General features: G+C 44.6%; 1 protein-coding gene across 1 annotated transcript in view; it reads left to right on the forward strand.

The window, feature by feature from the left end:
* LOC140723492 (uncharacterized) overlaps nt 1-14003 on the forward strand; it is a 53355-nt gene extending 39352 nt beyond the window's left edge. Inside the window, exons 3-4 of the mRNA XM_073038059.1 lie at nt 9855-10430; nt 13968-14003. Of these exons, the coding sequence (XP_072894160.1) occupies nt 9855-10430; nt 13968-14003 (612 nt within the window). The remainder of the gene's footprint in view (nt 1-9854; nt 10431-13967) is intronic.
* Nucleotides 14004-15161: the final 1158 nt, after the last annotated feature.

Consider the following 15161-nt stretch of genomic DNA (forward strand, 5'->3'; position numbering starts at 1 on the left):
ATTGGATTGTGCTTCTACAGATGGGGCTGGTTGCTCGTTCTGCAATGAAGCAGAAATTTCGAGCAGCTGGACATTGGTTGTGGTGAAATCCCGGATTGCACTACCCAGTATGAGATGTGGCGACGATGTGTCAGACTCTCAGGGTCGGTGACTGGCAGATTCAGCTGTGTGATTGTGAGGTTGGGTCTTGGGATATAACAGTTTTTGATCCAGGTAAAATGGACCCGGGGAACGAGCTGCTTGGGCTTGTGAGGTGTTGAGTGAGTATTTCTGGTCTGGGATCAGATGTTTGTTTCTGGAGTTCCTTTGGAAGCAATGACTGCCAATCTAAGGAGAGGATGAGTTCCCATTTCATCCTCACAGGGAGAGGCTGTGAGTAAATGGGTTGTTCTGTGTTTACAACAGTAGAAATAGACCCTAAGTCTGGTGTTCAAACTGTGTTTGGAAATCCCCCCCCCCCCCCCCCCCCCCCACTGTCACACAGTGGAAATCACGCAGCTGTGCTGGAGATCTGCACTAAAAACTGAAAATGTTTGAAGTCATTCTGATGAAATGTTATTAATTGAATTGTATTGTAAGCTGTTCCTTACCTGCTGAGTGTAATTCCAGTTTCTGGTAATTCCAGTTTCTTTTTATTTCTTGGTTTATATTTCATGAAATGGATCTATTTTAACCTGGAAATGGAAATGGCTGTGATAGTTTGTAGGCCTCCGTTAGAGTCTCTGCAAGTCTCCCCTCTCCACACCACCGATGTTGTCCAAGGGAAGGGCATTAGGACCCATACAGCTTGGCACCTGTGTCGTCGCTCAAGGACACACACGCAGCTTCCGCCAAGGCTCGAACTAGCAACCTTCAGATCACTAGACCAACGCCTTAACCACTTGGCCACACGCCAGCACATGTGATAGTAGAACAGTAAAGAAAGCACAACGTTTCACTTTAAATTATCCTGGTACCAATTTGTTTGTTATTCCTGGAAATGTGTTCAGTAGAGTTGTTGCCAACAAGGTTTACATGAATAATCTCAGGAATGATCGGCTTTATGTATGAGGAGCATTTGATGGTTCTGGACCTGTGCTCAATGGAGTTCAGAGGGACGGTGGGGGTGGTGGGGGGATGTATGGTTAAATAAACCTACCGAATGCTGAAAAGCCTGGATACAGTGGACATGGAGAGGATGTTTCCATTAGACGGAGTGTCTGTGATCTGACAGCACGGTCTCAGAACAAACATGCTTCCCGTTAAAATTCAGTTGAGAAATTTTTTTTTGCCAAAAGATGTCTGATCTATGGAATTTGTTGCCACAGAGGTTGGTTGAGGCTGCGATTTGGGTATATTTATGACAGAGATTAATATATTCCAGATTGCTAATTAGCTTCAGGGTTACAGGAGGAAGGCATAAATATGGTGTTGGAATAAAAATCAGCCCTGGTTGAATGGTGTGGCAGACCAGATGGATCGAATCATCTAATTCTGTTCCTTTGTCTTATGTCTTACCATGACTGAATGATGGCTCCTTCTTATCCCATATCGTTTTGTGACATGTGAGGGACAATAAAAGATTGTTCACTGAGATCATTATATTTGCCTTCAACGTTTAAATTTCAGTGAGTTTTGTTCCTAGTAACATTAAGCAGAAATGTTTGGTTCTCCTTTTCATTGTTAACGTGCTTCATTATCTTTCATGTTAAAGTTAGACCTGCAGTGAGAGATTTATTGGAAGAAAAACCACGACTGAAGACGAGAGAACAGCAACAAGTGAACCAGCCCGAGGACTGAGCGCATCAATTGGAGAGAACCCATCTGACTCGGAGATTCCAGTGATTCAGTCAGGAGAAAGTTTGGTGAGTCTTGTTTACTCAAACACTGGTCCTTTAGACATTACGTACCTGCACAAAGGAAGGTAGGGAATAGTTGGGAGTGAGACAGAATGTGCCCAGAAGAACCAGTTATGCCTCTGTCAGAACCAGTTGTGAAGAAGTCCCCCTCCCAATGTTTCCTTTAAACTTTTTGCCCTTTACCCTTAACTCATGTCCTCTGGTTTTTTTCTCCCCTAGCCTCAGTGGATAAAGCCTGCTTGCATTCACTCTATCTATACCCATCATAATTTTATATACCTCTATGAAGCCTCCGCTCATTCTTCTGCGCTCCAAGGAATAAAGTCCTAAACTATTCAACCTTTCTCTGTTACTCAGTTTCTCAAGTCCCGGCAACATCCTTGTAAACCTTCTCTGCATTCTTTCAGCCTTATTAATATCCTTCCTGTAATTCGGTGACCAGAGCTGCACATGATACTCCAAATTCGGCCTCACCAATGTCTTATACAACCTCACCATAACATTCCAATTCTTATACTCAATACTTTGATTCATAAAGGCCAATGTATCAAAAGCTCTCTTTACTAGCCTATCTACCCGTGACGCCACTTTTAGGGAATTTTGTATCAGTATTCCTAGATCCCTCTGTTCTACTGCACTCCTCAGTGCCCCACCATTTACCTTATCTGTTCTACATTGGTTTTTCCTTCTGAAGTGCAATACCTCACACTTGTCTGTATTAAACTCCATTTGCCATTTTTCAGCCCATTTTTCTAGCTGGTCCAGATCCCTTTGCAAGCTTTGAAAACCTTCCTCACTGTCCACTACACCTCCAATCTTTGTAGCATCAACAAATTTGCTGATCCAATTTACCAAATTATCATTCAGATCATTGATATAGTTGTCAAATAACAATGGACCCAGCACTGATCCCTGTGGCACACCACTAGTCACAGGCCTCCACTCAGAGAAACAATCCTCCACTACCAATCTCTGGCTTCTCCCATTGAGCCAATGTCTAATCCAATTTACTACCTTACCATCTATACCTAGCGACTGAATCTTCCTAACTAACCTCCCATGCGGGACCTTGTCAAAGACCTAACTGAAGTCCATGTAGACAACATCCACTGCCCTGCTTTCATCCATTTTCCTTGTAACCTCCTCAAAACACTCTAATAGATTTGTTAAACATGACCTACCACACACAAAGCCATGTTGACTCTCCCTAATAAGACCCTGTCTATCTAAGTAATTGTCGATCCTGTCTCTTAGTACTCCTCCAATATTTTACCCACTACCGACATCAAACTTACCAGCCTATAATTTCGAGAATTACTTTTAGAGCCTGCTTTAAACAACGGAACAACATGAGCTATCCTCCAAATCTCTGGCACCTCACCCATAGATAACGACATTTAAATATATCTGCCAGGGCCCCTGCAACTTCAACACTAGTCTCCTTCAAGGTCTGAGGGAATACCTTGTCAGTTCCTGGATATTTATCTACTCACCTCAAGATAGCTAGCACCTTCTCCTCTTCTATCTGTATAGGTTCCATGACCTCAATACTGGTTTGCCTTATTTCCATTGACTCCATGCCAGTTTCCTTAGTAAATACAGACGCAAAAAAACCATTTAAGATCTCCCCCATTTCTTTCGGTTCCATACATAGCCAACCACTCTGATCTTCAAGAGGACCAATTTTATCCCTTACTATCCTTTTGCTCTTAACATACCAAATGTAGCTCTTTGGATTATCCTTCACCCTGACTGCCAAAGCAACCTCATGTCTTCTTTTAGCCCTCCTGACTTTCTTAAGTATTTTCTTACTCTTTTTATACTCCTCTAGTACCTTATTTGCTCCCTGTTTCTTATACATGTCATACATCTCTCTTTTTCTTTATCAGAGTTCCCTCGAGAACCAAGGTTCCTTATTCTTATTCACTTTGCCTTTAATCCTGAGACTTTGTTCCCAGGGTGTCCTCATGGGGCGTCCAGAAATGATTTCAGCTGGTGACAACCCTGTTTTCCCCTGTGGGGTAACCCTCATGTGGAATCGGGCTAATGGTCGGACCTTCAACCAAGTGAGTCCAGTCTCTGCTGTTAGTCTGGCCAGTTTACTCTTCAGAGTTGCATTGGCTCTTTCCACTATACCGGCGGCCCGTGGGTGGTGTACACAGTGGAATTGTTGCTGGATAGCTAGTTTGTTACGTACCCCTTCGTTTGCTTTCACCACAAAGTGTGGGCCATTGTCAGAGCTCAGCATCTCTGCCAGGCCGTACCTGGGAATTATATCCCATAACAATACCTTCACAACAGTCAGCAGTATTAATGGTAGTTGGAAAAGCTTCAATCCATCTACTAAACACGTCTATCATAACTAAGCAGTATCTATAGCAACGTATCTAGGCAATTCAATAAAATCAACTTGTAGACACGGAAAAGTTTCACCTGTCAAGGGAGTCGTACCCGGTGTGCAGGGTACAGGATACCAACCATTCCCTCCTTTCCCAGGTGTGTACAATTATGTACATAATTGACCAATATTGGTAAAAACTGTGTAGGAACACAAACCTGCCCCACTGAGTGATCCAAAAACCTAGGTCGGGGTCTTTCTGGCATCCCATCTGGGACCACAGTTTGCGCTCATCCTCAGAGACGTCCCCCTGAAAAGTACGTACCTCCCGCATGTCTGGCAAACCCGTTCTGCTTGAGTCATGGAGGATTGCTTGACGGGAACCCGAGCAAACTACAACTACCGAGGATTGTGCCGCACTTTTCGCTGTCTAACCTGCTAAAGCATTGCCTGTAGTGACCAGGTTAGACATACGGACGTTGGCTGCATATTTAATAATAGCCGAAACTCGAGGTAGCTGTAGAGCGGTGAGTAAGTTGTTTACAAAGGTGGCATTACTAATGGGGTGGCCAGAGGAAGTCAGGAATCCCCATGTTCCCAGAGAGCCCCGTAGTCATGTACAATTCCAAATGTATAACGGGAGTCTGTGTGAACGTTCCCACTTTAGTCTGTTGCTGGGATACAGGCACGAGTCAGAGCAAACAGCTCAGCCTTCTGGGCGGAGACAGCTGCTTCAAAAGATGCCTGTTCAATTATTTCACTGTCCGTCACTATCGCATAGTCAGAATATCGTTTTCCTGCTCGATCCACAAAAGAGTTTCCATCCTCATAAAACGTTGCCTCGGGCTAGAGGGGGTATTGCAGAACGGATGGGAGAGTCTGTCCTTCTTTCACAGTGATCCGGACGGGCTAGAGGGGGTATTGCAGAATGGATGGGAGAGTCTGTCCTTCTTTCACTGTGATCCAGACAGGGGGCAGTTGGTGCAGCCGACTTCAAGGCCTGAAATTGCCCAGAGATGTGGTGCAACATCTTGGGTTTTGTCAATATTAAAAGAGAGTTTTACTAGATGTCCCGTCTTCACTTCCGACTCCTTCCAGTATCGGAGTTGGCCCACAGGAAATCTTGCCAGTCTCCTTTCGTGCTGGAGGCTTGTTTTGTCAGGGTGTAGGCAGGGAACCCAGGGCAAACCCTGATGCTGGTATGGGCAAACACCAGTCCTGTCTGTCGCCAAAGGGAATCCAGAACTTTAGACAGTAATGAACTGCCCTCTCTTCCTTTAACCTGTCCAATCACCATGAATGGGAAATTCTGTCCCTCGAGGGCTGCATAAATATGGCTTTCCTCAGTTGAGCACCCCGTAGGGTCAAAGTACAGAGTCACACGAGAGTCGGCCGCTGGCAGAAGGGGTTCAAACTCAGTGGAGTCCGGATTAAGTGCCCACCACTGGGGGGGTTCGGAAATTGGGGAAGCTGTCGGTTGTTCACTAGTTGCAGGGTGATTCCATTGTCTGTGCATAGAATCTCTACTTCCAACAGACAGAGCAAGTCTCTCCCTGCTAGATTACATCCCCGACTGGTGGTGAGTGTAAATGAAACCTCACACTGGTTCCCCTGGAATTCCACCTGCAGTGGCTGATTATGTGAATATGTACATCCTATGCCTTCAAAGCCAGACACAGTGATTGTAGCGTCTGATAGCTGGAATCCCTTTTCTGATACTGCTTCCTGATCGAGAGTGGTTGAGGTTGCCCCCATATCAATCATAAACGGAATTGAAATTCCAGCAACTTGCAATATTACACTGGGCTCTTCCTGAGGGGTGGAAATCACAGTAGGAAGCATCCTTGCTTGTCCATTTCTAAACGGGTTGTTTTCCCCACCTGTCCCGTGGCAGCTTTCTGTTCTTCTGTTCCCATTTCTGATCCCCAGATATAGGCCGCTTGCATCCTTCTTTCCACTGAACATATTCACCTTTACTATTAGTTCCCTTCAGGGTTGATCGAGGTTCGAAAGTCAGGTCCCAGTAATATGTCAAAGCTCGTCGCATTTGATTTCAGTCATTGTCAGGCCAATCCATATTATTTGTTTCAATCATGTTGGCTAACTTAGTTGGTAAGCATTGGAGCAGTAGGGCATTGAACTGGGGGGACAGATTCCCATCATTAAAGGCTTGGTCTCCTGCGAAGGTGCCGTAGCAGGCCACAACTCGCTCTCAATAGTCTGGTCCCGATTCCCCAGGCTTAGGTTTCCATTCAGGTACTTTAGTGATGTTTACAGGTTGCTGGAGAGCCCTTTCCAAGGCTTGAATGATCTGGTCTGTCTGTTCATTCTCATTATGGTTTCCCGCCTGTAACTCCTGATAGGTTTGGTATCTCAAATCTGCCTTCCATTTCCACCCCTCATCAGCTGAGAGAATCATGCAGCAGAGACCGAATAAATCTTGTGGAGTTGCATTAAACATTTTTGTATTGCGGACACACTGTGCTGGATTTTCTTTTCTATCTGGGGCCTGATTCATGATCATTATCGTTTCCTGAGGCTTCCAGGGAGCATACACAGGAATCACTGAGGGCTGTCCCTCCTGCTAGTCCTAGATTGGGCAGCATTCAGGTGGGAATTGTCTTTGTGGAGCCATTAACTGGGGTTTTATTGGATTCTTCCCTCCCTGTCTCGGAATAAACCTCTGTATTCCCTTTCAGGATCACATGGTAAAGTGACACCCCCCCCCCCCCCCCCCGTCCCGCTGTTTTACCCGAGCGGCCACCGTTGGGGCTTGGGAGCACTGGGTGCACTTGGCCCCTGGTAAGGTAGGAGAGGTACGGGGGGGGGGGTTCCCACTCCTCATCACGGTCACTGTCCTCAAACAGGGTCGGTATGACAGACATGGGTTTGGGATCCCTTGTTTCCCTATCAGTATGTAACGAAACCCAATTTCCCTCGGGGTCAATCAAGTATGTCTGTCTGACATTCCTGCCCTTCTCTCCTATCAGGACCAGCCTTGGTTTGCTTACTTTGTTCTTCCTGCTCTCATTTTCGGCATCCATCCACCCATTCACACTTCACTTTTAGCGTCTCCCAACCTTTGCATTACATACATCTATCCCGTTGTCACATGCATTATTACTCCAACTTGCTAATAATATACTGTTCCTCTTCATATCTGCTTTTCCTTCCATTCCCTTTTCAACAATTTCCACTTCTTTCCACAGTTCTTTTTCCATATCAAATTTACTGCTTGTTCTCAGGGAGGTAATAACCCAGGCTCCTGCACCCTCCCCCGTCCGTGGCCACATTTTGTTCCCTGATTTCTTATTCAGCGCTGCACTCAACATTTGAAAATCTTTTTCCTTGTCTGGAAAACTCACAATGTTCTCTTTGTCATTTACCCGGCACAAAGCCTCCTGCTCAATTATCGATCGGGTAACTTTACCCGGCTGGCACCTCCTGCTCAATGAATGAAATTACCTGGCAAGTAAGCCTCCTGCCCACTTAGTAAAATTTACCTGGTACCGCCTCCTGCCCACTTAGCAAAATTTTGCCTTATAGGAGCCTCTCGACAGATTCTTTCCTGATCCCGTCAAGCTAAGCAATCAGCCTTGGGCGAGGGACCGTACCTCCAAATGAACTAACGGAGAGTGACAAAAGGTAAAATACCCATTGGGCACCCGGTCACTCTCTGCAGTCCCCAGAGTGATCCAGCCACTTGCTCAGCCCGTCTGCTTGGCACTCCCTGTATTGGGATCGTGTTCATGATGACAAATGTTAAAAGTTGAATCCAATTAAAACTCGGGAGTCCAGTTTCTTATCATTTCCACAGTTTATTGCGCATTCCCCTGCAGGAGTTTGAGACCCAGTTGTCAAAGGGATTAGTTGTATTAGTTGTCCACTATCTAACAAGTGCACTGACTTAGTCAGGTTACAGTCGTATATCTGTACATAGTAAGCCCATACATTACAATTGCAATATGTTGTTTGAACTGGTACAACCAAGTCTGTTGGTGCAAAACTTAATTACTTAGAATTGAGAGTTCACTAAATCAAGGTTTTAATTACAGATGGATGTACAGTCCAGTCCTTGTCAGTTATTCCCTCTGCAAGGCTCTGATTTAATTACAAACAGAAGTTCATTCCTGTCCTTATCAGTGAGTCCTCCACCACTTACTCAAGCAAGAGTACAGTGTATAATGTTATCAGCTAATGAGAGTACAATGTATAATGTCATCAGCTCTCAGTGTGTCTCTCTGCAAGCCACAGAGAACTGGTATTGAGCCTGTCTTAGCTAAATGCTGATAACGGAGTTCACTTCAGTTCAAAATTCCGATTCAGTCCCAATTATTCTTTTAGCCAGAGGTTACATAGGTTCAAAATGATTTTTTTATATATCCTCAATTCCTCAGATGGGTTCAGGGGAAATATTTATGTCCAATATAGAAACTGGTGTTACCTGTGTGTATTGTGGCGATGCAAAAGTTGCTGGAGAATTTGCAAGTGGGAAGAAGTGGAGGGATATTTGGAAATCTGACTTTTTAAAGCGTAGTTTAGCAAGCAAACCACATATGGATAATGTACAAGAGCTTTGGTGAGAAAATCCTCCATTACCCATTTCAGGCCTGCGACATAGGTTGTGTGAGAGTGCAGATGAACTCGATCACGTATAATGTGTAATGTCCTTGTTCATGTTAAGAGCTTTTTTAGTTGTATAAGATGATAAGGGGCATTGATCGTGTGCATAGCCAGAGGTTATTTTCCCAGGGCTGAAATGGCTAACACAAGAGAGCAGAATTTTAAGGTGCTTGAAAATTGATACTGAGGGGATGTCAGGGGTAACTTTTTTTACACAGAGGATGGTGGGTGCATGGAATGCACTGCTGGCTTTTTGTGTGAGAGTGTTTCGGTTACTGTGGGAACAGGAAACCATGCAGCTCAGTGGGAACATGGAATAATACCAATGGAGAGAGTCAAACTGAGCCAGGTCACAGATTGGAGATGGCAGAAGTGCCCCATTCTTATAGACACAGGAAGAGCATCAGAGAGTTTGAGGGTCATTCCAGATGCCAGCACTGTGTGCAGTTAGAAGATGATTTCTCTCCAACTTGGGTTGAACTTCACTGTAACAGTGTGTTGTCAGATCATACCTTGACAACTCAAGTGATCTCATCTGAAATTTTGTCCTACACCCATGGATTGATTCTGTAAATCTTTTTACAGGTTAAAAATGACAAGGAATTTGTCTACGGGAATCTCGAACACAACACGCCAGTTTTGCTGTCTGTCCAGATATTTAAGAAGTGGAGCAAGGGATTCACTCGATCATCCTTCCTGTTCAGACTGTGGGGAGGGATTCACTCTATCATCTGACTGACTGCCATGCCTGTCATTTTAAACAAGGGGGAAGGAACCCATTCATCTGCTCAGACGGTGGGAATGGATTCAGTTGGACATTTCAACTGAAGGGACATCAGCAAGTTTACACTGGGACAAGGCCATTCACCTGTTCTGTGTGTGAAAAGGGATTCAGTTGGTCTTTCCACCTGTGGACACACCAGTCAGTTCACATTGGGCAGAGGCTGGTCAACTGCTGAATTTGTGGGGAAGGATTCACTCGGTCATCTGACCTAATGGCTCACCAGCGAGTTCACACCGGGGAGCAGCCGTTCACCTGCTCGGACTGTGGGAAGGGATTCACTCAGTCATCTAATCTGAAGAAACATCAGCGAGTTCACACTGGAGAGAGGCCATACACCTGCTCAGTCTGTGGGAAAGGATTCACTTGCTCAGATAAACTGAAGATACATCAGCGAGTTCACACTGGAGAGAGGCCGTTCACCTGCTCAGACTGTGGGAAGGGATTCACTCAGTCATCTAAACTGAAGGAACATCAGCAATTTCACACTGGAGAGAGGCCGTTCATCTGCTCAGACTGTGGGAAGGGATTCACTCGGTCATCCGACCTGCTGGCACACAAGTCAGTTCACACTGGGGAGAGGCCTTTCACCTGCTCAGACTGTGGGAAGGGATTCACTTTGTCATCCCAACTAAAGGTACATCAGCGAGTTCACACTGGGGTTTGGCCGTTCATCTGCGCAGATTGTGGGAAAGGATTCACTCAGTTATCAAAACTGGAGGTACATCAGCGAGTTCACACTGGAGAGAGGCCATTCACTTGCTCAAACTGTGGGAAAGGATTCACTCAGTCATCCAAGCTGAAGGTACACCAGCGAGTTCACACTGGAGAGAGGCCGTTCACCTGCTTAGTAAAGAAAACAAAAAAAAAGAAACAGAGCCCAGTCTCTCCATTTACGTCTTCTCATCTCTCCCCAGCAAAAGACCATGAAAATCTCTCTTCCAGACTCACAAGAAGGAACATTTCTCTCATTGGATAGACCCGCACTCCAAATCCCTGTTTTTTATAGTCGTAACCTAAACATTGTTATACTTGTGACAGACTACCGGGTTTACACTGGGGAGGAAGTTTCAATAAGCTGCAAGCTGGATATTTGTCCATCAAAGTTGCTGAATGCAATTTCGAGAGTGACTGTCGGTGCTGAACTCTGCAATTATTGCTGCTGCTCACCACACCCAGTTCTGCACCCTGGTCACTGGGCATGGGAGGAGTGTCTTCTGCTGCACATTCACCTTTAATGGGACTGGAGTTTAATATTCTGGATCTAAAACAAATAAATCAGTTCTATTTTAAACTCTGTCTCTGGTACTTAGTGAGTTTATAACACGCCTAGTGTACAGTAGAGGGTCAACTCAGGCCAGCTGGCCCCGGCCAGTGATTCTGTTCCAGGACAGTCCTTTTAAATCTTCCCCTGTTGTTCACCTCTTGCTCTCCCTGTGGTGATGGGTTCCAAACAGTCACCATCCTGTGGATGAAGATGTTTCCCTGAATTTTCTGCAGACTGAGGAAATTGAGCTGACTGCAGTTCTGTCTGAGATGTTCTTTACCCCTGAAATCTCTGAGCTGAGGAAGAATGAATTTGGGAGATACCCTCCTTATTCATGGCTCATTTCCACATTATGGGTCATTTTCCCTGCTTCTGAAGGGTTGTTAGAAAACACACTGTCCTCTAAAGACTGAAAGCAGAATGCAAAACCATTGGTTGGATGTTCAACGGAGCAGGGTCAGAAACCAGAGGCGGGTCTGCACAGGGCAGAGTTTGGGGCTCTGGACGATGGTCGGGGTAAGAACGCATGATAAGGAGAAGGGAATCAGCAGCGGGGTGTGACAACGAATGATAGAGTAGCAACATTTGGAAGCTGATTGACAGAGAAAATATTTCGGTTGTCTGACTGATGACACAAACAATACCTGTGGTGAGGTGCTCCACTGGTTGAGGAACGTATGTGTGTTTGGAATGGTCTTATCTATTGGGGGAGATGTTCCTGCTTGTTTATCCTGTAATATTATATCCGAATGGTTATTATGGATTGTCCTATCTGAAATAATGTATTGATTATAAAACATAGAACATAGAATAGTACAGAACATTACAGGCCCTTCGGCCCACAATGTTGTGCTGACCCTCAAACCCTGCCTCCCATATAGCCTCCCACCTTAAATTCCTCCATATACCTGTCTAGTAGTCTCTTAAATTTCACTAGTGTATCTGCCTCCACCACTGACTTGGGCAGTGCATTCCATGCACCAACCACTCTCTGAGTGAAAAACCTTCCTCTAATATCCCCCTTGAACTTCCCTCCTCTTACCATGTCCTGTTGTACTGAGCAGTGGTGCCCGGGGGTAGAGGCGCTGGCTGTCCACTCTATTCCTCTTAATATCTTATACATCTCTATCATGTCTCCTCTCATCCTCCTTCTCTCCAAAGAGTAAAGCCCAAGCTCCCTTAATCTCTGATCATAATCCATACTCTCTTAACCAGGCAGCATCCTGGTAAATCTCCTCTGTACCCTTTCCAATGCTTCCACATCCTTCTTATAGTGAGGCGACCAGAACTGGACACATTACTCCAAGTGTGGCCAAACTATATTTTATAGAGCTGCATCATTATATCGCGTCTCTTAACTCTATTCCTCGACTTATGAAAGCTAACACCCCATAAGCTTTCTTAACTACCCTATTTACCTGTGAGGCAACTTTCAGGGATCTGTGGACATGTACCCAGATCCCTCTGCTCCTCCACACTATGATCAAATTCATCCTGACATTAGAGAAGGTGACATTAATGTTACCCTGACATTAATGTCAGATCTGTCATTTGAGAGCAAGAGAGAAGAATTGGTCAAAATTGATTTGAAAAGAACACATGCAGGGATGAAAACATAACAACAATGGCTGGAATTTCTGGAAGCAATTCGGAAGGCACAGGGTATATACACATCACAAAGAGGAAGTAGTATTCTAAAGGTAAGGTGACAAAACCGTGGCTGATAAGAGAAACCAAAGACAACGTAAAAACCAAGGAGAGGGCACAGAGCAAAAATTATTAGGAAGTTAGAGAATTGGGAAGCTTTTAAAAACAAACAGAATGCAACTAAAATAATTAAGAAGGAAAAGATGGAATACATAGATGAGCTAGCCCGCAATATTAAAGAGGATACCAAATTTTTCTTCAGGTACATATATTGTAAAAGAGAGGCTGCAGTGGATATCGGACCACTGAAAAATGATGCTGGACAGCTAGTAATGGGGTGAGGGTGCAAGGTGATGGCAGATGAACTGAATAAGTCTTGTACATCACTCTTACCTCTCGAAGACACTGGCAGGAATATGGAAGTATCAGAATGTGTAAAGTTACGTTACTCGGGAGAAGGTTCTTTGGGAAACAGAGATGGTCTGAAGGTAAATAGGTCACCTAGATCAGATGGTATACACCCTGGAGATCTGAAAGAGGTGGCTGAAGTGATGTGGAGGCATTAGCAATGATCTTTTGAGAATCGTTGAGGAAATAAAATCCAAAGAGGATTTTTCCTTCACTGCTTCCCCTCTCCCAGTTTCACCCATCACCTACCACGTCTTCCACCCCTCCAACCCCCACACCTCTTCCTCTGACGTCTCATCTTTTTTCCCCCCAGTCCTGATGAAGGGTCTCGGCCCGAAACGTCGACTGTTTACTATTTCCCATATATGCTGCCTGGCCTCCTAGGTTCCTCCAGCATTTTGTGTATGTGTTGCTTGGATTTCCAGCATCCACAATTTTTTTCCTGTTTTGGATAAAAACAAAAGCGGGGTCACGTAATACAGCAAGAAAACAGTGGGAAGTGAGAGGATTGGAAATCTTTTACATAACCAACAGGAGACAACACAAAAAAAACCACACACACACACACACAGGAGTGACATGATGAAAAATTAAGGTAAGCGAGCCAATAATATCAGGTATCAAAAGTTGTTCAGATATATAAAGAGTAAAAGAGAGGCAAGAGTTGATATTGTACCGCTGGAAGATGATGCTGGCGAGTTAGTAATAGAGCAAAGAAATCGCGGCCGAATGTAATAAGTATTTTGTGTCAATCTGCACTGTGTCAGACACTCGCATTATAAGACTATCAGACATAGGAGCAGAATTAGGCCATTAAGCCCTATCGAGTCTGCTCCGCCGTTCTAGCATGGCTGATCCCAGTTCTCACCCAACCCCATGCACCTGTCTCCTCGGCATATCCTGTAATGCCTCGACTGATCCGTAAACTATTAGCTTCTGCCTGAAATGTACCCACAGACTTGGCCCCCACCGCCATCTGTGTCACAGAAGTCCACAGGTTCACTGCTCTCTTGACTAAATAAAATCCTCCTCAACTGCTCTAAAAGGTTGCTCCTCCGTTTTCAGGCTGTGCCCTCTGTTATGGCTAACCCCACCATATGAAAAGTCCTCTCCTCATCCACCCTATCTGGACCTTTCCACATTCGGTGGGTTTCAGTGAGATTCAAGATTCAGGATGAGGTTTATTATCACCGGCATTTGGCGTGAAATTTGTTGACAGCAGCAGCAGTTCAATGCAATACATATTCTGGCATGGATAATAATAATAAATTAATTAAAATAATAATCAACAAGTAAATCAATTATGTGTGATGAATAGATTATTAAAAACAGAAATACTGTATATTGAAGAGTGGCCAAAGCTTTCAAAGTCCCTTCAGGCTTCTGTATCTCCTCCCTGATGGAGATCTAGGCCTCATGTGGAGCCAGTGATCATTAATGGAGAATGTGTGGAGCAGTTTAAGACCTACAAGTATCTGGGAGTGCAGTTAGACGAGAAGCTAGACTGGACTGCCAACACAGATGCCTTGTGCAGGAAGGCACAGAGTCGACCGTACTTCCTTAGAAAGTTGGCGTCATTCATTCAATGTCTGCAGTGAGATGCTGAAGATGTTCTATAGGTCAGTTGTGGAGAGCGCCCTCTTCTTTGTGGTGGCGTGTTGGGGAGGCAGCATTATGAAGAGGGACGCCTCACGTCTTAATAAGCTGGTAAGGAAGGCAGGCTCTGTCGTGGGCAAAGTACTGGAGAGTATAACATCGGTAGCAGAGCGAAGGGCGCTGAGTAGGCTACGGTCAATTATGCAAAACCCTGAACATCCTCTACATAGCACCATCCAGAGACAGAGAAGCAGTTTCAGCGACAGGTTGCTATCGATGCAATGCTCCTCAGACAGGATGAAGAGATCAATACTCCCCAATGCCATTCGGCTTTACAATTCAACCGCCAGGAGTAAGATATGTTAAGTGCCGGGGTTAGGACTCAATGTATTTAAGTAAACTACTTAAGAACTTTTTAAAAGCTATTATTAATGCTTTTTGAGAGAGTGATTTAGATGCATATCATATTTTTACTGAGTTAAGTATTGGTTGTAATTAGTTTTGCTACAATAAGTGTATGGGACATTGGAAAAAATGTTGAATTTCCCCATGGGGATGAATAAAGTATCTATCTATCTATCTATCTATCTATCTATCTATCTATCTATCTATCTATCTATCTATCTATCTATCTATCTATCTATCTATCTATCTATCTATCTA

This window comes from Hemitrygon akajei, unplaced genomic scaffold, assembly GCF_048418815.1.
Source record: "Hemitrygon akajei unplaced genomic scaffold, sHemAka1.3 Scf000115, whole genome shotgun sequence".
Classification (NCBI taxonomy): domain Eukaryota; kingdom Metazoa; phylum Chordata; class Chondrichthyes; order Myliobatiformes; family Dasyatidae; genus Hemitrygon; species Hemitrygon akajei.